Source organism: Vidua chalybeata, chromosome 8 (assembly GCF_026979565.1).
Source record: "Vidua chalybeata isolate OUT-0048 chromosome 8, bVidCha1 merged haplotype, whole genome shotgun sequence".
In the NCBI taxonomy this organism is placed as follows: Eukaryota; Metazoa; Chordata; class Aves; order Passeriformes; family Viduidae; genus Vidua; species Vidua chalybeata.
The window spans coordinates 14,807,156-14,833,734 of NC_071537.1; the positions used below are offsets into that span (position 1 = coordinate 14,807,156).

The window sequence follows — 26,579 nt, forward strand, 5'->3', positions numbered from 1 at the left end:
TGAAAAATAGGTATTTTCACCAAAAAATATATATAAGTATTTTGGCTGATAGAATTAAAATAACCTAGAAAAATAATAAGTCAGAACTATAAAAACATTTTGATGGAGTCCTTGAAGAATGTTACAAAAATATACTTTGGTGTTGAGATCAGATTAAGAAGATGCCTTGCACTAAATTTTGACCTCTCACTTCCATCTCTGCTTATATCCAGCAGCTATATATGGGTCTATCCAGCCACAAGAGTGAAATGTTCAGTAATAAGAACAAAAAATGACGCTTTATCCCCCACAAGGGAGAATCAGAGGGTTTTGCTTTGACTTTTTAAGGCCAGAATGATTTTAATGTGGCCCTTCAAACAGCTGCAGCTACACAGCTGAGGACATGCTGCACTGTAGCAGCAGTTGGGAGTCAACATCTCAGGGCTGGCTTTTTCTAAAGTATTTTTCCTGTCAGCATCAGCATTAGATATAATTATACATTTTCTCTGAGTCCAGGCAGTGGTTGTAAATCTGTGAACCAAATGTGAGCATATCAGAGCATTTATGACATACATCCAGAATCCCATACCAGATAAACCACCCTAAATACTGGTGAAGCAAACCATTTCTTCAAAGAAACACTTGTTAGAAATATTGAAACAACAACTGAATTACTTTTAATTTTCATGTATTTCAATCTGTTCAATATATTCCCATTAATATGCTGGAATTCCATGAAAATAGCTCTTCTCCCCTCCTTTTTCTCCCTACAGGATAAAACACTCCCTATATTTGTTTATGGTATTGTGATTGAGTGGCTGCTGGCCATTACAAAATAAAGTTTACACTGTAAGAGATACACCAAAAGATGAGAAAGAATAGAGATCATTCCTGAAGTTCTTATGTAGGAAACTGCTGTCCTATCTTTTTAGATCTTTCCAAATTTCTTGCAAGTGGGCAAGTAAAACAGGTCAGTATTCTAACCCTAATGTATCCACCATCCATAGAATATTCATTAGATAATTAATTTCTGCATTTGTATCATGTCAAAGTAATATGCATTTGACAAATAATTTGAAATTGTAAAATTAATTTAGTTGGGTTTTTGGTTTGTTTCCTTTTGTGTGTTGTATGAGAGTTTTGTGATGACTGTTTTGGGTTTTTTTTTCTGGTCCTATTGGTATGTAATTGAATAATCAAGAATTGTCATAAGCAGATTAACACTTCTGAGTCATCTGGGAAATATTTTACTTTAAAAGCTTTTTACACAATTTTGGCTATTGGTTTGATTGGTGTTATTTTTGTCTAAGAATCTCTGATAGTGTACAGATCACAGGAGTTATGCTAATGAAATAAAGCTTTCTCTGAATATGACTTTGCAGCACACTGGCTACTTAAGAGGAGATGAAGGGCATACAGTAGGTGTAGCACCATTTCCCCAGAAGGCTGCAGTTGTAGCCATCCTGCAGTCCATCAGCTTGCTGGTAGAACAGAATTAATAACAATAAACACATCTGAGCATCCCTAAACCTTTCACCAACTGACAGAGCAGCTCAGTGACAGACAACAGATTCATGAGGTATTTTAAATAAGCCCTGGCCCAGGTGTACTCTCTTCAGATATCTTTATGGCACTGTGCTACCACAGATCTATCCAGCAGGAGAAAGTTTTGGGTCTCTAGGTCTGTTGATCCTTTTTTTTTTTTTTCCTCTTCCTACTTACTTTCTCAGCTAGCTAGACTGGCATGTATTGACTCCAGGACTGAGGGAGTTTGAAGATAAATACAAAAAATCTTTATGTATGCCCTTCTGTGCAGAGCAGTAGCTGATTGTCTCTACCTGACAAGCTCAATGGGTGAGAATGAGCTCATACAACAAACCAAACGTGTTATGGTATGATGTAGAGATATTTCGTTTTCTGAAGTAGTTTCTGAAGATGGTGTGGTAGAGTCACTCTAATATTAATAGTGTTAGTTTTCTCAATTTTATGAAAGAAAATAATGGCATATGTGTAGATCACAGGTACTTTGATATCCACCTATAGAAACCACATCTCACTGTTAACTGTTGGGCAGCAAATGGATATTAGCCTGTGACACTATTTTTGGACATTTGCATTTCAATTGAAATAGTTTGAGCAATACAAAGGAAATACAGTGAGTTGGTTTTACTAGCTGATATACAGCTTTTCTCTTATTTTGGAAGTAGGTTTTTATTTGGTTTGTTGTGGTTTTTTGCCTCTGTATTTTTTTTCTGTCAGTATATTGTTATTAAGTCTAGGTCCTTTCCAACTCTTGTCATGGTTCTAGAATGTGAACAAATTAGCTGATAGATAAATTATAGAAAAAAGTATGTTATAGCACATTACATTTCTTGAGTACCCATAGATGGTATTAAATGTTAAGCTTTGTCTTTATATGCAATCAAAAGGAAAAAAAGGATGTGTATTGCATTATCTCAGTGTATGAGACATTGATTACACCTGAAAATACTTGCTAGACATCTCGCATAAAATGAACACCAACTTTCATCTTCTTTTTTTTTCTTGCTGTTGCCTGGACACAAGTTTACTTCAAAGGCCATCAGCCTTCTAAAGCTGTTTCTTTCAAGGGTAAATAACTAATTTTGTCGGAGAGATCAGACTAGCAATTTGAGTTCAGACAAGTGCCTTGATTTAGAGATTCTCTCTTCATTTTCTGTGTTTTAACCTTATGTCCCCTGTGAAAGGCTGTATTCTGAGCAGCAATGTACTCTGGAGCCCAACACTCATTTTTTAAATTGCATGTTAGTATGAATAATTTAAGGTGGTATGGGTTGGAGGCATGCTATGCAGACCTTCTGCCTGAACTGTGGGAACACATTAGCTATTTATCTGTCTGAAGAAGAATATGAGAAGACCTAAATGTCTCCTCAGTTAAAGTAAATAATTTTTATTTTCCTGCAGGAAGACCAGTTGGTTCTTCCTAAAGGAAACTCAAGTCAGACTTTAAAGTGTTGCTGCACCATTAAAGTATTTCTTGTGGAAAGCAAATCAAAATATGTTGTTAAAGTCTCTTCTTTATTTGTTACTTTGTTTCCTGGCATGCAAATGACTGCTGGGGCGTACAGTAAATGTTGCTATAGTACCTCTTCAGGACATGGCTGAGTAACTTTGCATAATGAGACCTACTTCTGATTGTCTAATTAGTTATGCATAGCTGTAGCAATGCAAAACTATGCCTCAAATAGAACTCTATTGTCATAGGTTACTGATTACATGACTATGGCTTCTGTGTGTATTATGGTTCCTCTCTTTATAATGACAAATGCCACGGGCCTCAGTTGAATATGAGAACAACCTTTTTATGCAATTGCATCAGCTGTACATTTTAATTAATTTTTCAATATGTCAATCATCACGTTTGTAAAAAGGAATTCTATCACGCATGAAATTTCCCAGTACAAAAAAGAATAATGTATATTCTCTTTCCTCATTTCAATGTTTTTAAATAGAAGGTCACTGTAATTTCAAAAGGAAACTTAAGAAAAGCCTGCTAGTCATCCTTTTCTCATCAGGCAGCAGTCTTCCTATTCAGTTAGCCTTGATACCATTTCATGAATGTCTGACTTCATTTTATCATCATAGAATATTACAGAATTGTTAAGGTTTGAAAAATCCTCTAAGATCATCAAGTCCAAGTGTTTAGCACTAAACCATATCCCCAAGTGCTGCATGCACATGGTATTTTGAACACTTCCTGGGATGTGATTCCACAATTCTGCTGGGCAGCCTGTTCCAATGCCAGACCACCCTTTTCATAATATCTAATCTAAACCTTCCCTCTGCTGCAACTTGAGGCCGTTTCTTCTCATTCTGAAAGTCAAAATTTCCTTGAAAAGTGGCAACTGTGACACTGCTGAGGAGTGGGATGTGATTGCTAATGCAGAGGGCGTAGGAATCCTTGTTGACTCATACTCCATCCTTAGAAAAGCTGCATGGTAGGGGCAAGATTGTTGGCATTTGTGGCCTGATGTTTATGAGCTCCTGTACGATAGGATAGTCAAGAAAAGAATACAGCCAAAGGAGCCATCATCTCTTAATTCTTTTGTGGTTTTGTCAAGCTCCTAAAGCAGAGTCCTGCCGTGTTCTCAGGTTACGGGAGAGTTCTCGCCTTTAACCAAGACTTGTTGCCATTGCCAAGAGAGATCAAGAATGCCTTTTGACTATGAGTGAGAGTCTCTGGGTGTGCTTATGCAACAATGCCAAGACTTAAAATATGTAACTGACCTACTAAAAAACTTTGTGAAATAGAGTTTTAAAATTCTATACCCAAGAAAGGCCCGCCTTTTCCTTCTCATCTGAGGACTGTGAAGTCAAAGTCTCCAAGGATTATAAGCAGAGAGAATGCTACAGGATCAAGTTGACTGCTTTTTTTGAGTATTAAAAGACTTTTTTAAATTCAGTCCCCCAAATTCTCCAGAGATATAAGATCAATTTATCATTTGTCATATCCAGATGGTAAGTAAATGAACAGTTTCACCATTGGGCTTGCTATCAAAATATTCCAAGAGGATTATAAATGAATGCATCATTTACAGTGGCCAGATGGCAATTCAGAAGACAATTTCATGATCTAGTCACTATATTGCATAAACCTATTCTGGCTTGTTTTTTATCACCATCTGAAGAAAGGGCAATAAAAGACTAAAACTGTGAATGTGAGCAGTTACATGTCTTTTGAGATAATTTGAACCAGTGTTCAAGTATTGTGTTTCTATCAGAAACAAGGCTGGTGTATCAGTAAATATTTGTCTCTAGGAAGCATTTGTCTCGTCTAGGAAACTTCATCTACTGAGGGGAGACCTGTTAAGCAGCAGATACATTTACATCAGAACACATTTCAGCAGTTTAAATAAATGGAAAATACACCCTTTATATTTATTTATCTGCATACTTATTACTTGTAAAATTCATAATAAGCTGAAATATGGTAGTTACCTACCATCACCATCATCATGGTTTCCAATTTTATCACATTTTTATTGTTAACAATGATTGTAGATATTTTCTAGAAAACATATCAGAAGATCAGCACAACTATCATACATTCTATTCATTTGAGAAGTCCCCACATCTTGATGCCACAAGTGAATATACCTTCTACCTCTTCTTTCAGTAAAAAAGCTTTATGCATAATTGTTTTTATAAGCTCTAAGAATATGATCTTTCTTAACTGTCTATAAAGATGATGTGAGATTGTTGTGATGTGTAAAATATAATATTTAATTAAAACACTGTTAAACTGGCTAATTTCGCTGAAGTATTTCTACCTGAATGCAAAAAGATGTATTAAGAATTAGCTGAGAGGCTGCTGTTACTGGGCTATTCACCTGAGACTTCTTAAGAGAACAATTGCTTCTTTTGACATTAAAATACTGAACTACTCTATGAGAACAGCTAGTAATGCTTTTTCTATATTTTTTTTGCTATAAAACTATGTTAGAATTCATTGTGAAAATGAAATGGGGGTTATAAGGCACTTGGAGTTCAAAGCCATCATAAATAGGAATAATGTGATATTTTTAAAGTTGCTATTTAATAATAAATTTCACTGAATATCTGGAGAAATATCCAAAATTTTGAAACAACTATCTTAAATCAGAGACTATTTCTCGTGGTTTACTTGTTTTCTGAGGACCTAAATAACAGTCTCATGGTAGGTTCTTGAGAAAATCATCTTTCAAAATTTCAGGGTCTACAAAAAATGTGCTAAAGGTAACAAGTAAAATTGTTTAGATTTTATTTTAAATACAGATTTGAAATAAGTTTATTAACTGTTAATTCAGTCCTTCAGTTTTTATAATGTACATTCTCTTTCACCCTATTGTGTTTCTTCTCACATAATTTCTAATTGTCTAAACCACAAGGCATATTCAAAGACAAGCCATTTCTGTAAAGCAAAGTAAATATTTCAGATAAATGCTAGTTCTTTTTTTCTCTCAACTACTTTCAAAAGCTGTAATTTGTTTAAAACCATAGTAAAATTTATTTCTAGCCCCATGGCAGATTTAAGATACAATGTGTTACCTTCTCAAAATGTAGTAGTTGGCATTATTTTTGGTCTATGACATCTGTAGAGTTGGAATAATTGAATAATGTTCTACCCCTGATGGCAGAGTGCCAGATTCTGGTGCTGAAATGCCACAGGAGCTGTAATCACAGCTGAAGGCAAAACCATTCTCTGAGGGCTGGTTGTGTGGTCAACTTGAAATGCCTTTCTGACTTCCAAGTGCTTGGTTAGGCAACAAACCAAATATTCTGTAATACCTGGGGAAAGCAGAATGGGCTTTGATAAATAGTTTATATTATTTGGTGATGATTTGCGTTATAGCCTGTTACAACCTGAGTAGTCAATACAAATTGGTGCTGCCAAGAGCTTACTGCCACTTCCATACTGTCTGTCCCTCTGATATCATAGACCCCATTTTGATATTTTCATTAAAAATAAGTTAATGTCAGAAAGCCAGTGACTTGGTATCTGTATAATTAAATGTATAAAATAATGAATCTTTTCTTTTTTTTAGTGAACTTATCCTATCCAGTATTGACATTGATGCAAGTGGAGATTGGGAGTGTCTAGTCAAGAACTCCTATGGAAATAGCACTAAACAAGTAGAAATTGTGGTGCTTGAAACAGCTGCTCCCTACTGCCCTGCAGAAAGAGTTATTAACAACAAGGGAGATTTCAGGTATGACTTTTTGGGTTTGGAGTGTGTTTCATATATTAATGCAGGTACAGACCATATTCATGCTTACATGACACTTCAGTGTCAGCTACAAATCACTTATTTTAGTTGTCATTTTTATCTAATATGATAGGAAAGCGGAGCACTGTATGATTTTGATGGGAAATGGGACCTAGTGCTTCAAGAGAAGCAGTGATTTGTAAAAGTCAGGAAGTCTAATTCCTCAGTATGCATTATGGAAAATTTTTAAGAAATTAGATAAATTAAAGAAGGTTCAAAATTTTTCTTTGTAGAAGATAATAACACTTCATTAAAGCATTTGAAGATTAAATCTTCAGTGCTTTACTTTTTTAAATCTGTTCTGGTTCTGATGGCTTTGTTCAGCTGAGATTAGAGGTAACAAATGACATGAGACTGTTACTAAAATATTTCACTGAAGAGGATCAAACTAGAAAGTAAAATTATTTAGTAAAACAAATAGATTGTATGAGGTGAGCTAAAGCACACAAAGTTTTACCAGTATATCACATGCTTACAAAATACACCTGTCCTGCTATGTGAATCTTAGGAGTCTACAAAATTTTGTAGACTAAAAAAGTGTAGCTTTTGCTCCATCATTACTTTTATCTACATATGCTGGTGGGGCTTTTAAAAATTTTAATGATTTTAATCATGTAATCATTTTAATCAGAAGAAAAGGTTTCTGTGGAATTTGGTATTGTTTTCAGTCAGCTCTAAAATGCACCAATGATATGCACAAAGCTCTTAAACAAAACCTGCTTGACAATAAGACTGATGTATGATGGCAATCCCATTGAGAAATCAAGACAGTAATTTCTTACCAAATTAATTATAATGATAATTCAGCTTGAATAGTTAATGAAAGGAAAGTAGATGAGAAAAGAAGCCTTTCTTAAATAGCAGAACTTTCTGCAAATATTTCTGACCTGAAAGCCTCTATTTATTTTTAGGTTACCTCTAAAACTTAAAAGCCCAAAAGCTTTTTGTACTATTTCTTGTGTTTGAATAAAAGTAAAGGATTGAATTAGAAAGAAGTGGAAATAAAAACCTACTCAAATAATCTGTTTTCTCTTTACTACAAAGCTATTTTATTATGTGTTAACCTCAGCACCAGCGAGTTTGCCTCTCTCACTGAGGCAAAATTGCTGAGGCAATGCATATATATTAATGGATTAAATTTCATTAGAGACCTTTGACAATCTTAGCTACAGATTTTTTTGTCATCACAATAACTGGAATCGTGTTTTTTCATAGTGGATATGCTGAAATAGGTTTCCATTAGATCTTTAAAAAAATATATACTTCCTATCAGAAAACTCACACTGAACCTTTTAGATGGCAACTCTATGAAGTTCATGTTCTTGCCTTAAAATGACATCCTGTTCTCCATAAATAAATATATATAAATCTTCATGCTGCACAAACTAACACCAGGGGCATTTTTGTCATTTTATATAAATCAAAAGAACAAGAGTGGACATTTCTCAACCTATTGATCTTCTTCCTAGAAATCCATATAAATTTATTTTTAAAATGTACATCTAAAGGATGATGAGTCCATAGGTTCTTTTGGCATTTGAGAGAATGAATTTAAAATCGTAGAGAATTTATGAGCCTCCAACTCAGCATTAGTGCTTGAAATTGTTCAAAGGTTTATCCTCAGAGATGGAGCTTTCACACCAGCAAGTTCTCTTACAAAGGTCTTTGAAGTTTTGTTAACATAACAAGTATGGAAGTAGAAAGAATTGAACCACAAAGGCAAAACTAGAAAGAACTGTTCTTTTATTGGACAAGAAAAAGGAAAAAAAGCATCAACTGTTAGGGGAGTGTGGCTATTTCAGTGGTCCAGCCTAGGTGGTATTTATAATTGTGTAACTGCAGCAAGAATTAGGCACTGAGAGTCAGAATGAACTGGCCTTTTCTACTAAGAGGTTTTCTCTATCATCTCTATATTTTACCTTTTGTTTGGTTGTTGTTTTATAGAATGCTGTAAGCTTATTCAGAAAGGTAAATGATAATGTTGTTACATGCTATCATTCCTAGTCATAAAGGCCAGATTTTGCTCACTGTGACAATACTAGGCTCAGAATTTTCTCTTTAGTTTTACTTTTGAAGTAAGTTGCCAATTGCATTAATGCAAATGTTTTACTAAAAATAATATTTCATCCCAGAGGCAAAAGTCCTCTATGCTGCTATATGCTCTGTATACTACTTTACATAATTTGATTTTTTGGGAAAGCTCCTTTCTTGAATCATTTTTTTATCAACTGTTTTAACATCACATGTTGAATTATTTCAGTGACAGCTGTGAAAAACAAAAGTATTCTTCTTCTTAGCTTTTTTTTGAAATGAAGAAAACTTTTATAACCCAAAACCTTTCAGTATATTATGTAACAATGTACAATTGTGCATTGTGTAACTAGAGGAGCTAATACATTTGTTTGTGGAAAGGTTGATTGCCAAGGTGTAATTTCAGTGAAAGGCAGAATTTTTTTGTGATTTATTTGGTTCACTCATTACATCAGTGCAATTAAAAAAACCATATCCTTCCCACACCTGCAGACTCGCTGATGATATGCTTATGGCTTTCTTAGATTTCTACCAATTACCTGATCCTGCTATGTCCATGCTAGGCTGTAAATGACAATAGACTTGGTATCTGTAGAAATAGATCCATTCTAGACAATGCAGCAAAAAACACTTTCTATACACAGAAAGTGTGTTTTATAACAGACCGATCAGCTAAATAGAAGAACTCTGGCTGCTCTTGATTTAGTTTGTTTTCAAATACTGTTTTGGAACCATACTACATTAATCATGTATACCTAAATAGCTAATTTTTGAGAGCTAGTTCCTCTTTCATGACACATGATCTCTGCTGAAATCTTGTACACTGGTTTCTGAGACATTTGGGGCTTTTTGTTTTCTCAAGGCTTTTTAGTGGTGGGTCAAAATGCAAAGCAGAGATTGTCAGGTACATTTTGAGCACTTAGTTTTAAGAGCATTTAGTAATAGAGTTTCGTTTTTTGGGGGTTTTTTGGGTCTTTTTCCTTCATGGATTTACTGCTCTGCTTTTTGCAGTCTACAGGCATTAATGTAGTAAAAACACCAATCATATCTCTTTCCTTAATACTAAACACCTTCCTGGAATTAATGCAGAATGAATGTGTGAGCAGCCAGACTTGAACCTCTATAATTCTGACATTTTCCAAGGAAACAAAGTAATTAATTATAAAACATTATGAAGTAAAAGATAAAATAGCCGTTTTCTCTCCTATATCACTTTATGTTGTTGTATATGGTTATTTATTGTTATATATATCTATATTGTAACTTGCCTTTTGCATTTGAATTTTTACTACCATGCTGTTTATAGGTGGCCCAAAACATTGGCTGGGATAACTGCTTACCAGCCCTGTCTCCAGTATTCTTTTAACTCTGTTGCATTTCACAACGGCGCAGAAGAGGCAAAGGCGTGGCGTAAATGTAACCGAACTGGACGCTGGGATGAAGAAAACTACTCTGAGTGTCCTTATTCACAAGAAATAACTCAAGTTCTTCATGCTTTTAGTCAGGTAACATTCTGAAATCCAAGGCTCCCCTTCTCTAGTACTGATCTTGTTGAATAGCTTGCAAAAAATGTCAGTTCAGCCACAAGTTCGGGATAGATGGACTTTTAACAAAATACTTTACTTGAAAGACAGTCATTTGTTTCTATGGTAATTGGAAGTTGTAGTAGGAACAAGTGCACAGCATTACCTCTGTCTTAATACTTTTTTCCATTAGATGCTTAGAGTCTAGATGATTATTAGTAATGCTGGCAGGGTGATCAGTGCTTGACTTTCTTTCCCCTCACGCGGTTTTCCAGAAAGATGTTAATTTCTTGTGAAGTCCCATATCAGAGTTTCATCAGCTAAAGTGCCTTTCCTCTTTAGAATGCCTTTTTGATATCTTTTTAAAAAAAGCAGTGCTTCAATTGTTTCTTATGGATAAGTAAAAGAATGAAATGAAAAAGTAGATGGATAGAAATTAATGAGAAAAAAAGAATGTAACAGGAAACACTGTGGAGGATGGCCCAGATGTGTAGCTGCCATACTGATTTTACAGCTTTCCATTTCCTTGACCATTTCTTCCCTGGTAGTATAAGTAGACCACAGAAAGTTTGTTTTCAAATGGGTTCATAAATAAGAGTAACTAATATACTAAGAGAGCCATTGCAATTACAGGGTAATAAAATAATTAGGGTGATGTCTAGAATCCAGTCTATTCTCCTGTAAACAAGGAGGTGAGGTTGGGTTTCTCAGGGCCTTAGACACTCAAGACTTTATAACCTCAGAGGCTGCACAATTTCTTGGGGTTAACCTGTTCAAATGCCTGACTGCTCTTACAACTGGAAAGATTTTCTTCACAGTCTGAATTTCTCTTGCTCTCCCACCCTGTGCTACTGAGTATAGGAACTCTTGCTGACACTGTTGTTTTCATGAAGGTCTAGAGATAGAGGCAAGGCAAGGTAAGTATCTTAGTATATTTTATGAGACCAGATAGTTACAGTCTAGAAAAAGTAGACAAAAATCTTCAAAATTTGTTGGTGTGTTGTGGTGGTGTCTTCAGATAACAGCAATGAAATCTAAGACCTAAGGCTGAAAATACATTCATATGCCTGAATATTCCCCTGAAATGTATATCCATGGCACATTGATGCACATAAATCCATGTGAAATTATGGCAGGCATTATGGATGTGATCTCCAGTTTTTAAAGAGAATGAAGCTAGCTGATTTATTAAGCCTAACAATTCTAATGTATTTTCAGATGCACATCAATTTGACCACCGTGCTGGAGTTTTCCCGGCAGCTGACAGCCTACACAAGAGGTGCTTCCCTCTTTGCGGATAAAATGGATGTAATATATTTGGCTTATATAATGGAAAAGTTAATTGTCTTCGTGGATGAAGTTGAAGATGTAAGATATCTTCTCTATGCTGAAAAAAAGTATCACTTAGGAGTGAAGTCTTCACATATGGCCCTGTTCTTAATGTATGCGGGCACACAGTGAAGAGTAGCTCCTAAAACTGATTGCTGATTGCAAATGTTCTGCATAAACTGTGATGTGTCTCTTTGTGCCAAAAAAGAAACTAAGTCTTCTTCACTGATGACAAGGGCATTGCTGCTTAGGAATAAAATCTGTTTTTAATGAGCCACTTAATTAAATTTCTTTTTAAGTTTATTTTCTATCATGTCTAACATGTTAGAATGGACTCTGGCTGGCCACTGAAGCTACATATGCTTCTTTTGTTTCCTCCATTTTATCAGAAGGTTTCCACTGAATTTTGCAAGGAGGCATAAAGATGTCATTATGTGCAACTTTATACAGAAACTTTCAGCATTATGCCATTTTTGCAGAAAAATCTAATCAGAATTATGCCAACTATGCCAATTATGCCAACCCTATGAGAAAAATAGGTTTTTACAGAAAACATAAATGTTCATCATATTTTTTTTTTACTGTTAATTTTCAGAGTAACTGCTTGCATAAAGATTTTATAAACTGTAATTTTTGACCACATGATGTTTTCTTTTGGTTTGGCAATGTTCATTCCATTCTGGCTCTGGGAATTATAACAGTTAACATTTTAGTGCCAATTTGAGAAAGTCTCCAACTTAAATTTCACCATAATACACTAGATCTAAAGTATATTATTAAGTGCTCTCCAAGAATCATGTTTCAAAGCTGCAACTTTATTTCAGCTCAGAATCCTGATAAGGTCTTGCTGCTTTCTGACAAAACAAAAATTTGACATTCAAAAGAAACAGCTGGATTTGCCATAAAGCCTCTTTGTTTTTCTAGCAGCTGATGTATTTTCCATTAAAGCTGAGCACCATCTTTAATCTTTTAATTGACTTCTTCCACCTTTCAAATAGGTTTTCGTTTCTGCTTTTTTTTTATCAAAACATCTCTATCCCCATCACTTATGTCTACATCTCTTATTTAGTAATACCTTATTTTCTTAATTTATAATGCTTCTCCTAATTTTTCTCTCTTTTCCTTTACTTCTCTCTCAAGTTTGCTAGATAAAGTCCTCATCCACTGAGCTCTCAACTAGCACCCATTTCTTAGCTCTCACTCACAAGGTACAAAAGCACCTATGAAATTTAAGTGTCAATAGCTTCACTGCACTTGTAATTATAAATAGGACTGCACTTAATTTCATATAAGGCAGTTAGTTTGGAATTGACTAGGAGCTGAAACTGGAATTACATAAATCCATTAGAAATCAATTAAAATGCAATTTTTCAAAATATTTTCAAAAACATTCTTTCTAAACTAGTACAGTTTCTGTACCTCTTTTCTGGGATGTGCATCCCATTTCACATGGGATTGTTCATTTTCATACAAGATAAAGGTGCTTTGTCCCATCTGGTGGTTTGCCTCTCAAACAAGAGAGGTTCAATAGCTGCACAAGGGACATATTTGCAACACACTACAATTTTTGTCAGGAATATGCATAATAGCCCAAATTTTTGTATTTTCAATGACATGACTTTACTCTTCATTAATGCATTTAATTATAGTATAAATTACTTCATTTTCTTATTTCTCTCCTTTTGTATATTTATAGACTATTGTTCTGACCTCAGTAAGTTACTGCCTAGCTGATTGGTGTTTGCTTTTATAGTTTCTCATAAATCACTCCAGACTCTTAATGTGATTCATTGCTATTCATTTTATCAATAACTCTGTCACATTGTCAAAAGCCATCTAGAATTATCTAGTAATTATGTTCTCAAAAATAGATTAAATATTTCAGGAACAGTCACATAAAATTTCCCATGTAGTCTCATTATTTGTTTCCTTTGCAATGCAAGGGAAATTTATCTATTTTTTATTAAAAATGCAGAACTAACTTCATAACCTTAGCCATCTTTTAAATCTTTTTCACTATTGCTGAATTTCTATTTTCCTTTCCACTGAATCATCTGTATATTTGTCTGTTTCTATTAGTGTGACTTTTTGGGTTCTTGAACTTTTCTTTAACAATATTTCTCAGTTGTTTTTCTCTTCTATATACCTTTTTATTCAGATTTACTTGTGACATCTGGGTATGTCTTTTCCATATCTTTGCTTTCAAAAATATAAGTAATGTGGTCAGGTTAATTTTGAAGTTTTACTCAAATTAAGTTTTTGAATTTTAAAAAGCAAATATTTTTATTCAGCTTGAAATAATTATAAAAAATATTCACAGTGATATTTATTCTTTCTAAATATAACTACTAATAAAATTTCAAACACATGGTTACCAAAATCTGTAAAATGTCACCTGGCAAAACAAAGATCTGTTACTTTGGATTAGGCACAAGTGTGAATTAAAACTCCCAAAGCTGTGGCTCATGAGATGATCTAAGTTTATATCAGCACCTGAGCTATATCTCAAATTTATATCTCAAATTTATTCCATGTCTGAAACAAAGATGTCTCTCGAATATATTTTCCCTCTCTTTTTTTTTTCCTTCCCCCAAGCCTCCTCCTCAAGGTCCTTTGATTGAACATGAAGCAGCTCTTTAGAAGGACATGGCCAATTTTAATTAGATTAAGATAGAGGGTGGTAATTTTGGAATTCTGTTTATTGAGATGAATTGACTCAATTTGTCTGGTTTATCTAGAAGATAAGTTTTAAAGTTGTGAATTAAATAAGCTCTTCCTTGATGTGAATTGCACTTTTCCTTTCTTGGTTTTTCTTTTTCAGTCCATTTAATTTTTTTATAAAATCTAAACTGTCTTTCAATGGTGGTCACCAAGAGAAGTAAGGTGCCTGTACTCTTATCTGTTCTTTTCTTACTTCTTGAGTTTTACAGACAATACCTTTTTTTATTTTTTCCAGATTGGGGATGCTCTTATTGAGATTGCCAGCAATATAATGTTGGTGGATGATCACGTGTTGTGGATGGCTCAAAAAGAAGACAAAGCCTGCACCAGGATTGTACGATGTGTGGAACAGATTGCAAATCAAATATTGACCAGCAAGATTCAAGTTATATCAAAGGTATTTCAAAAAATTAAAAAAATGTTTTGTAAGATATTTTTCTCTTGAATTCTATTTGCAAGACCAAAATATTTTTTAACATCACCAATGGTATTAAAAAGTGGTTTTCTTTGATCAGTTTTATTTATTGTGACAATATAGTGTTCACAGCAATATCTTTCTAATGTTCTTACTATTCATTCACTTTCTATTTTTAAAGCTACTATAGCATATGGTTTTATTTTGAAAGGTCCAAGTTGAGTGAGTGACTGACAGCAACATGTCAGATCATAAAAGACAACAAGATCCTTTGTAGTTGGAAGATTTTAATATGCCTTACCCAGAGGCTTCTGTACAACTATTGATTAAACTATTTAGAAGATTATCAACAAAGGTATATCATGTCCTAAACATTACCAATTCAGGGATAGTTTTCATTTTTTAGAAGCAAACTGTATCTGTTAGGAATGATTTTTTTTACTCCTTGTCCTCCATCTACATAAGTGTGTCACTTCGATACTGAGAGGTTCTCATTTGGAAACTAAGACATTGTCTTGTCAGTTTCAACATCTAAATAGCAGAAATACATCTAAATTACAAACTTGAAAGTTATCCTTTTATTGTTTGCTTTTAACCAACCTTTATTCTTTTCTCAATTGTCCACTGCATTTACACAAAAACACTATTTAAATGTGACTTTAGGTACAGTGTCAATCACAGGAAAAATGTATAAAAATAAAAGGAACCAAAAAAAAAAAAAAGAAAAAAAAAGAAATTATAGACTGAAGTGAATTATAGAGCCTTAGTTTCTGTTTTTAGTAAAGTGGTCTTTCAAACAGAGACAAATATATATTGGACTGTTTCTTAAAGGAAGTTTTTTATTTAATTCTCACTTACATTAAATAATCAAATTTGCTAAAAGTATTTGTATTAAATGCATAGTGACAATAATGTAACTTTTAGAAGTATTTTACAATGTGACAACTAGGAGGACTCTGTTGTTTTATACTTGCCTTTCTTTTAAATGTCAAGTGACAAAGGTTGAGTTTTTTCCCTGTCACGGCTTCAGGAAGATGTTGACATTACTGAAAAGAGTAATTCTATGTACTCAGACTTAGATATGTGTCACTAACTGTTTTGCCATGCTTTATCTTTTAGCTTCTTATGGTTTGCTGTAGGAGAAGTAGTTTACTGTTGAGTACAATTTGTAAATAAACAAAAGCTGTGGAGTATTTCTGGTGTCATCTTATGCAATACCAAACATGTCTGTTCCTTTGGGAGGCCAGCCAGGAAACTCTCTCACAGAAATTGCATCTGCTTTCTTTATTTTAGAAAACAGCAAATAAAACACCCACAGCTTAGGTAGCCCATAGTTTCTAGTACAATTCCAAAGGAAAAAAAAGAGAAACTATAAACTGTGTCAGCCATATAACATTGAATCATAGAATCCTTTAGGTGGCTAAAAGAGCTTTAAGATCATGCAGTCCAACCATTAATCCATCACTGCCAGGTCCACAGATCACGAAACAATCTGTGCCTGGAAGCATATAGAAACCATATAGTCCTATCAGTGTGGTACCAGGCTAAGGTAGTCCACCTGTTAAAACACAAGCTGTTTATGTCATGCACAGGCCTGTGATGAAATGAAAATACTACTTTAAGGGTAGAGATGCATCTCTGCAGTCTGCTGCAGTCTCCATCTCCATACGCTTCACTTTGCTGAAGGCTAGGTCACAGATGTACCTGTAACATGGTGTTGCCTTGAACCATTTAGTCATGTTCAATGCTCTCATGGAATAAGTTGTGTGAAAACACTCAGCCACTAAATAGCTAAGAAGGTTCCTGTTTCATTTCTTTGGTTCAAAGCACATCTTTATTTGTTTTTTAGATAGTTCTTAAGCCTGGTGTTGCTAGTTCGCTTTATAACTCTATTGCTTAAATTCCAGATTCCACTGAAGCTGATAATGATGGAATTGCAAAACTGATAGAATACTAACTAGTGTACCTGATGGAAACAGATCTGTATCTATCTATATATGTATATCTATCTCAGAAAGAAAGATGGAAGCAAACCCACTATGCTGTTGTAGAATCCTGTATCATATTTTTAAATAAGTTCTATTTTCTTTCTTACCCCAAGAGAATATATATACACACATATCTCTGTGTGTATGTGTGTATATATGCACAATCCTTTATTGAGTATATGCAGTAAGCACACAATGCACATACAATTGCAAGCATGATTCATGGATTTGTGACAACTATTCTCAATGTTTTCACAGGTATCTCGTAATATTGCTCTGGAAGCCTTCATGATCAAGCCATCCAGTTTCACAGGAATGACTTGCACTGCCTACCAGAAAACATCCACAAGCTCAGATAAGTCAGTGACTCCTGATTTGGGAAGATGGGAAGCCAACCACAATCCTGATCTACATTTGAATTTCAAGTGCAACACTGGCAATCTGGATGGTTCTTTGGTGAATTCTTCTACCAGGGTAAGTCAGTACAACTATGAATATAATTTATCTATTTTATTTATTTAGTGTTTTCAGTAGCACCTTTAGGCAGAATACTGATTTGTAAAATGAATATTTTATGTGTTGTTAGCACTGTAAACTTGTTAATAATTTCAGCATGTAAGTGGGCTTAAACTGGTGTATTGGGTGTAGCACATTTTGTTGTGCTAATGAATATTCCATTAATATAATCAGGCAGAATGCAGGATGTGAATAGAGATGAGTGAATGTCTTGTTCCTTCTGTCTCTGAGTCCGATTGTGCAAACTTTTCTATGTGTAAACAATCTCTTCAAATTAATTTGGAAATACTTGTTTTAGTGAAGCACTCTCACAGTGTTTTACATTGCAGAGATGTATCTTTTTTTGGGGAAATTACCTTTACTTTAGTAAATAATACTGCACTATCTTCTGCACTTTATGCTGAGGGGGAGTGTTTTGCTGGATTTTTGAGTAGTAGCTGAAGAAAATAGTAAATAAGCCTTTTAATAGAATACACTGTTGTTATCAAATAATGAAGTGTAACAATTAAATTTTGATCTAGCAGGAAATGGAATTTTGTATTTGGCTGAGCATGTTATTAAATTTAAGTATTAGTGTTGAATTTTAGTTATCCTTCAACTGAATCTCAGTTTAATAGGCTTATTTCTTGAATTATTTACTATGACAAAATGATGCTTCTCTGAACAATATTACTAGTTTATTGAACGTGAAAATATTTTAATTGAAGTTTGGTGCATTTTAATCTGTATGGACTATGCAGTCAGTTATATGGTACTTTGTGCTCCCATGATCTTCTGCTAAAAGGAGTCATCTTAATAATGGAAGAATAGGTTAAATTTGTTTCCTTTAATGGAGTACATTTTTTTTCTCTGAACACTTTTAACATGTCTGTCTATAAGAAAAAGCCATCCATAAGGTCAGATCTAAAAGACACAAGATTTCTTCAAGGAGAAACCCTGGAACACTCTGAATTGTATGGGATAGTATTATTGATATAGAAATATATATGGGATTACAGGAATAGGAAAGTTTTCTTTATTAGCTGCATCGATATATTTGAACTTCTTTAGAAACTGAGTACCAGCACTTTTAGTAAATTAGTCTCTTTATAGTTGTATGGTCAATCACTCGTCTATCTCTCCATTTATAAAAATCCTACCGTAATTGCAAATTTCTCATCTCTTCTATCAGCATGCATTTGTCAAATATGTAGAGTAAGTTACACCAGTTATTTGAAGCCCCTTCCTAAAATGTTGTCAGAATGTCACCATAATGATCTCAGTAAAATCTTTCCTTGTATACTGTGAGCCTGATGGGGCTCGCCCCCAGATTGGGGTGACCCCGGGAGGTGGTAAAGTCTCTCCTCCAACCCGTGCCTTCAAAGAAAGACTCAGTAGTCTTCAGTCGTCCGGTCTCAAGGTAGTTTATTGTATGTTATCTAAAAGTTTTTCTTCCTGAACTGCTGCAGTTCTTTCAGCAGGTCAGGCAAAGGCACACACACACACTGACACTGTCTCTGACACCCTCTCTCTCTCTCTGACTGCCCAGGGGGCTGGTGCCATCTTTTGTATCACACATTACGTGTTAAATGTTTATAGTTTTTCCCCAATGCCTATCACCTATATTGAACAGTGACTTTCTACTCTAAACCAATCTGTGAGTGCCAACATCACCATGAACATGGAGGATAGGAAGGAGAAAGAAGGAGGACAGGGCACGCCCAAATCTCTTCATCTTAGAACTTCTGACCCCCATGTACAAAACTCAGACCCCTCTGTACAAGGCCTAAACCCCCCTGTACAGCCCTCAAAAATCAGTCCCTTCACTTTGTGACTACTTCTACTATAATATCTAAACTTGTGTGATTTCTTGTTCTTCCTGCAAGGTTGGTAAACTGTTCCATGGATCAAATTCAAAGCCACAGGGGTTTCCAGCTGCATGCTGGGTTCTCCAATGCTTCTGACCTGGGCCCAGAACATCCAAGAGTGTCTGAGGGACACTTTGGGTTCTGACATGAACCTACCTGTCTTTATACAATACAGAGAGGGGAAATTCTACTGATGATACAGAGGAGCCAGGAGAAAGTGAGCTTATTCCCACACAAAGGCATTTGATATATGTGATATATATATTCTGATGGAAGTGACTTTATTAGGTGGACCTCTAGCTATTACCTGTATATGAATTCGTAAAGGTTGTAAGAGCAGGATACAGGAGATTATAACCTCAGCTAAATGTTCGTTACATGGCTTTAAGTTTTAACATGAAGGTGTACTCAGGCTTTAAATGTGGTAGGGAATAAGCAGACTGGATCTGTTCCTTTATCCCAAAAAGCAAGACGTTTTCATTCACTGCTCTCTGAAAGTTTTTAACCACTCCCTTAATTCATTCTGAAATTGGTTACATTTCTTCACTGTTGAAGGGAATGATATCTCAAATTGTAACTGATAACAGAAAGTGGGATTCTTTATCATCATCCAGTAGCAAAATTATTTCTATGTTTGCTCACTGGAGGTAAACCTACTTGATTGTGCTGTGCAAAGTTTAGGAAAATAGAGAATTTGTTATAAGGTCAGAATTGCTTCTTTTATTATGTCTGACCTTTAGAACTTCATATTAGATGCTGAGATTACTCTTACAGACTTCCTCTATTTAGCATAGGATTAATAATGAAGAAGAAAAAACATCTAATTAAAATCACCAAGTAGACGTAGTAATCACAAATTTAATTAACTTCTAATAAAAATGTGAAAAATTGCTTAAGAAGCTTACTAAAAGAGAATATTCGTATATTTTTTGTGCTAGAAAATGTAGCCTTCTTCAAATTTATAGTATTGTAAATCATCTGCTCACTAAGCAAAACAATTATTTATGTTTTCTGCTATTAAGAAATTTCATTAATCAATTAAAAAAGTGAATCCTCAGGAAGCAAAGTGTGAGCAGTAGAGGGGAAAAGGCTGATATAGGTGAGCTCAAGCTTTCTTGTGAATACCATCAAAGCTTTTGTAGCTATTCATAGTGACGTTTCCTGGCAATGGTAGGAAATTGATACATATTTAGACACTGATTTTCTGTACATAAATTAACCTGATCTGGTTGTTATGGTATAGAACACCCTAAAAAGGTTAAGCAATATATAAATTTAAATAAATAAGTAAAAAACAGTTTAAAAAGAATAGACTTTGAAAATTAAATAATTTAAAACATACTGAAAGAGGTCTACCATTCAGAGAAGTTCGGAAGATAGCTCATAAAATATATCTGTATTCACTTATGGTTCAACTATGTTTATAGACCAACTTGCAGTGTTTTCAGATACCCTAAGTTAAAATATTATTGCAGTTTGATACACAGTTTTTTATCTTTAAATCTAATTCTGACTCTGTAACCACCTGTAAGTTTGAAAATAATCATTTTTCACTGTTGCAGATCAGAAGTTTTGTCTGGTAGGACTTGGACCCAAATGCCTTCTCTTAGATCCCATTTTTGCTGTTAGTAGGAGGCTTTTGCTGCCTGACCGGACTTTACTATGTGGGGGAAAAAAAAGCTCAAATATATATTCTGAATTTTTGTTACAGTATTTTGACACATTGGTTGTTTTCCTCTCTGTTTAAGAAAGTTTAATGGGATCCTCTCACCCTGGGCTTCCAGACTGAGATCCTATCACAGGAATGCTCCTGAGGCACAATCCTATCCCATGAACTGTCTGTGGTCTAAGGGTATCACGATAATGAAGTGGTGATCACACACCAACCAGGCTGCTGTAACATTTCAACTCAGACAATGTGAGAACAGTTGATGAAATTTTAGTGCCATTCAGTATGAATCCAGTGTCTGGTTCTCGTTTGATACCAGACCTGAAGCATACTTGGAACCTGATCTCTGTTCCAACCTGATTCTGCAAAATATCTCCAGTGTACAAAGATAATCACTTGTGCAGTTAACCCACCCTCTGACTCAGTAAAATTCCTCAGTACAGAATGAACCTTTAAACTTCCTGTACCATGGCAACGAAATGCTCAGTTTATGGTGGACTGTAAGTTCAGTACTTGTGCTTCAACTTTGAAGAAAGTATTTTCTTAACATTCTATTCTATTCTTTCAGCTTCATTGAAAATGCTTGTCAAATGAGAAGTCTATTCCTATCTTAATTATTCTCCTGACACAGGAATGAATTGGAAGTGAAGTTTGAAATTTCAATAATGTGTATTTCACATGTAATCCCTGACTTCTGAATTCTTCATGATAGTCTCCATGCATTCCATTCAACTTTTCAATTCTGTTTATTTCTTCTATGCCCTGAGCCAGACTGACCTTTGGATTTGTCAGGTTGTATTCCAGGTAGTGTCCATGTGAAGAAATGGTAAATGTTAAATTGGTACCAGACATGCTAACCACAAAAACAAATTATAAAGTGCACTGACAAAATCCTATGATTACTTGCATGTACCATGTTGAGATATTACACAATTTTAGAAATATTTGTGTCTCAGAAATGTACTGGAAAATATACAATCTCTGTAAGAAAAGGTTTTGTCTTGCATAAAATAAATTTTGATTGTCAGACCATAGATGTAATGCATACATAATGGTAAATTCACAGGTAAAAGTTACCAAGAATGGAGAAAAGAACTTAAAAGATTTCCAGCAAGTGATGAGAGTAGGGTAAAACACAGAATTAAAAATCCAAAGAGGAATTGTGGATGGGAAAATTATTGTTGCTGATATCATGAGGTTGCTCATCCATTTTAGGATACCTTTTCCCAGTTTCAGGATGCATGTGTACAGAATTTTTTCAGTGCATAAAGATCAGCTCAGGAAATTCAGAATTCATATAGTGTACAGAATTTGTGAAAAATGTAATGCAAAATGAATATTGTTCCTGTAACTTGCACAGAAGATAGCTATTATTGATTTTTCTGGTTCAGTCTATCAGACTAAATGTTCCCCACTCCAGATCTTCTTTCATTCCATGCTAAATTAAAACAAATACTTTTCAGTCTTCTGTTGAGAACATTCACATTGAAATATTCAATAACCACATACATCATATTAAGAAAATACCATCCAACATAGTCAACAAAATACTTTTATCCTACAGTATGTCACAGTGTATTGTTAGGATAATTTTGTATTTTTTTTCTAGCATGTAATAACCACTAGGTTGATGGACATCATAAATGTAGTATGAATTATGTTGACATCATCATTTCCATTGTGATGGTCTCTAATTTCCCAGCACACATTGCTTTTTAGAGATTATTGCAGCACTTTCCTCATCAAATATGATGAACTTTGAGTATGTTGTATACATAGTCAGTACAAGGTTATAATTTTTCTTTTTTTTTCTCATGCTTTAATTTTCACAACTGCAGAAAACATACAATAAAGAAAAAAATTGCCAAGTAAGCAGGACAACAGCAAGCAAAACTTAGTTTCTCAGTTTTATATGTATGGCATATTACAGAGTAACACTGGGCAGAAGGCTGGAATACCTAACGTCAATGCCTATTTTGATTCAAAATATTTTACAAACATGTAAAAATTAAATATCCAGATCAAGGCATATCATGTTATACAGGAGAATTTGTCCTCTTCCTTTCCCTTTGGGAAAAAATTTTTGCCCATTTTTCTCTTTTCTCAGTTTTCTTTCTATGTCTTAGTGCGCAAAGCATTTTGCTCTTCCTCTCTTGGATAATGATATTATTTGAAAATTTTTTCTGGTAATTTACAAGAGAGTTTGCTTGGGTGTAAATTTATAAATTTACAATAACTTATATTTATAATTTTACAATAACTAATCTAGGACTGTTTCTCTTTTCTCTGTGATTAGGTGGGTACTATCACAAAGGTATAGCTTAATGTGATGTGGGCATTTTAAATTTTGTTGTATTTTACCTGCTTTTACATTTAGTCTACTTTTTAAAAGATCTTTTATATATAGTTTTAATTTAGTCCTGTAGTGGTTTTCATAGTGATTTAGAATATATCCAGACATATAATATCTATTTATTCAATATTCTAAATAATCACCTTCATTCTAGCTTTTGCATTCAAAAAAGGATTTTTTTATATTTGCCCTTTGACATAATGTCTAAGAGGTATCGAAAAATAGCTGTTAGCATCTCTCTTATTACAGCCATGGAATCCTTGTTTTAAAATAAAATTAAAACTAAGTTAAAACATTTAGCAGTATAATATATAAACTAGTATTTTCTGTGGAAGCATTAATTTGCTTGCAGGTGGGTTCGGAATATACACTGAGTACTAACTATGGAAAAGTTGAAATATCTGTCATTCAAGTAATTAGAGGGTTTAATTTCAAAATCAAAACCAGACAAGAAAAACTGCACCTCAATTTCTCTTTCCAGTATGCTCAAATCACATTTTTCTGTTGATATCACTTACTACTGTTCCTTCTCAAATAAGGACTTCATATATTTATGCCTACTATGACACCTGCAACGTTTGTAGTTTGGTGTTCTGTGTTCAATATACCTTCTTTTTTCTTTACTCTGCACATACTTCTGTGGCCTTTTGTAATGTGGATGGTCATTCTGCACTTACAGATCTTTCTAAAGATTGAGAAAAATGGAACAGTACCCAAATATTATTAATGCATGTGTGGAAAATGTCAATTATTTTAGGGATATGGAAGTGTTTCTCTAATTCTTGTATTGCTTTATCATGTATTTTAACATATAAAAATTAATGTACATTATGTTTTTTAAAAGTGGGAAACATTTAACACTTTTTTTCTGTTTCATGGGTGCTTAGAGGGAACTTTAATTTGTGTAACTACATGCTCATACCCTTTTGGTTTGGGTTTTTTTTGTCCTTTGCCACTTCTCTTTTAGCAGATAAAAAGCTTATTCTGCAAATAATATCAATTATCTGTGTGGTTTTTAAATTTCATTGATGTTTCAGAAACATGTGTTTTGTTTAAAACTTAAATTCATCTAACCATTTAGTCATTCTCCCTTAATGCTATGTACAGTTTGGAGCCCAAACTTGTATGTCTGAAGAATTGAAAAGAAATATAGATAGCTTGACATTAATAAATGCAAGGAAAAGAGACTGGGAGAATTAACAACTTGTATTTGATGTAAAATTGTGTTATTTGAACTCACATTTGCTTTCTTGTAAAACAAACTTCTGTTCCTGAACACATGAATATTACTGATTTTATATATTCTGTCAATATATATCTGAGAGGTGCTCTGCCACTCTCTAATCCACAATGGTTGAATAAAAAACAGACTTCTGATTTTCAGCACCGTTGCTCTTGTTACGGAAAAATTATCTTTGGGATTTCCCAAAGGGCAATATAAGATTAGTTTCCTTGTTATAAACTATCAGACTTCTTCATGTGCATTCTGCTGTTAAATATTAGTTTGTACACTAATTAAGATAAACCACTTAACAAAACCCCATTGACACCAGAACAATTAATAACACGGAGCATCAGTTGTTGGAAGGTACTTTACATTAACTTGATGGTACAAAGGAAATAATGACCACATACAATACTGCGTGCAAATGCAAGTCCCAGTTCTGCATTGGCTTTTGAGGACTTAACCCCCAATTTTCTCATTATATAAAATTAAATGCCCATAATTTACTCATGGTATAAGCAATAAACTTTTAACATTTTTATAGAACTCCCTGTGTCAGTTAAGTATTTGCAACTGTTCTTTTCTAAACTCTTCTTTCTAATGTTTGTTTTGTTTTCTCAGAGAATGATTGATGCCACATAATAGAGCATGCATCGGTATCCAATAAGTAATTACATTTTGTTTCTCAAAATTTTTTTCACTACATGGTTGCTTAGGTACTTGATTGTTGCTTATTTTGGAGAAGGCATTTCCAGTTTCTAAATTTATAATTTTAGTAACTGTGCAAGGGCATTTAGAAGCTTTTTCTTTCTTCTTTTTTTCTTCCTTTTTTTTTTCTTATTTCAGTGTTAGTTTGTTGGCTTATATTGGTCCACAAATAGACTGGTGGTAACAAAGAGTTCACTAAAATAGATTGATTATTAGGAGGTGATATGACTGGATTTTTTTTCCTGAATGTGGATTCTTTTACTAGAAATTCTTGATTGTTTCCTGACTTTTTTTGTCTCCAGCTGTATATGATAATCTGAGGAAATGGTCAATAGCACACACGTGAGGAGGCTGCTTTGGAGGAGTCAAACCCTGTACGTGGGTGGCTTAAAGGTGCTCATGCAAGGGTAGAGCCTTTCTCATTGTGAAAGTGACCATATTGGCTGGAATTTCTCTTCAAGAAAATGCAGCAGTGTCTGAGGTCATGTATCAATGGTTTTTGAGTGGGTTTTGGTTTTATGTACGTAGAGGAATGGATCTGTGTGATTTTCTGTGTAGTCTTAGGGCACTATAATTGCTGTGTTGTGGGAACTTTCCAAAGGATATGTATATGTGTGAGTATCTCCAGACAGTCATTACTGACTATGAAGTGGAAGTCAGCAATGGAATGCAAGTTTTCCAGGATGTGGGTATATTATCTTTATGTTTTATGCACAGTGTAGACCTAGGGGTGCAATTAGTAGAATACTTCTTCTGAAGTGACTTATGAAGAGATGACTACACCAGCAAGTTGATCATGAAAGGACTAGAATGGTTCAGAACTGTCTTTGTGACACAGGAACTGAAATTTCAGTTAGAATATTTCTGCCAACATTGCCTTGTTGTTTGCTGAAGAAATTATTTAATTGGCTGGTGTTGTTTCTGTGGTTTTGGTGGGCTTAGCTGGGAGAAGGAGTTCACCCTTGATTTCTTTTTTAGTTCCAGAAAAAAATGCATACTAGTAGAAACCTCTAACATTTCTTTTTTGGGTTGAAAGATTTAATATTTCCTTACTCAATTGACTGTTACCACTTTGTAGAACTTGTGAGATGTGTTTTGTGTCACGGTGAATTCAGAAGCACTTTACATAGTCTGTCTTGTCCCTAAAAATAGATATAAAATTCTGTGAAGTAAAAAACCTTGTTGCAGTAGTTGTTGTTGATGTATTGAAGTGGTGTTAACTAAAGATATATAGATTAATTCCTCTATAAGTTTTAATTTTTATCTTATTTTAAAAGCCAATGTAAAATTCTGGCATTTTCTACTGTATGAAAAGAGTGATAAACTTGTAGTCATCTATGAACACAAGTGCACATACACGGATGTTTATGCAAATGACCTGAAGGAATGGCCTGAAGTTGTGTCTGGGAAGGTTTGGATTGGATATCAGGAAAAGGCTCCTAACCCAGGGGGTGGTCGGGCACTGGAACAGGCTCTCCAGGGAAGTGGTC

The 26,579-nt window shown here is 34.3% G+C and overlaps 1 protein-coding gene across 1 annotated transcript in view; it reads left to right on the top strand.

Annotated features, from left to right (window-relative positions):
* The window catches only part of LOC128791410 (adhesion G protein-coupled receptor A3-like), a 255,560-nt gene that overhangs the window by 129,142 nt on the left and 99,839 nt on the right, over positions 1-26,579 (top strand). Inside the window, exons 8-12 of the mRNA XM_053949060.1 lie at positions 6,543-6,707; positions 10,102-10,300; positions 11,537-11,686; positions 14,604-14,765; positions 17,030-17,245. Of these exons, the coding sequence (XP_053805035.1) occupies positions 6,543-6,707; positions 10,102-10,300; positions 11,537-11,686; positions 14,604-14,765; positions 17,030-17,245 (892 nt within the window). The remainder of the gene's footprint in view (positions 1-6,542; positions 6,708-10,101; positions 10,301-11,536; positions 11,687-14,603; positions 14,766-17,029; positions 17,246-26,579) is intronic.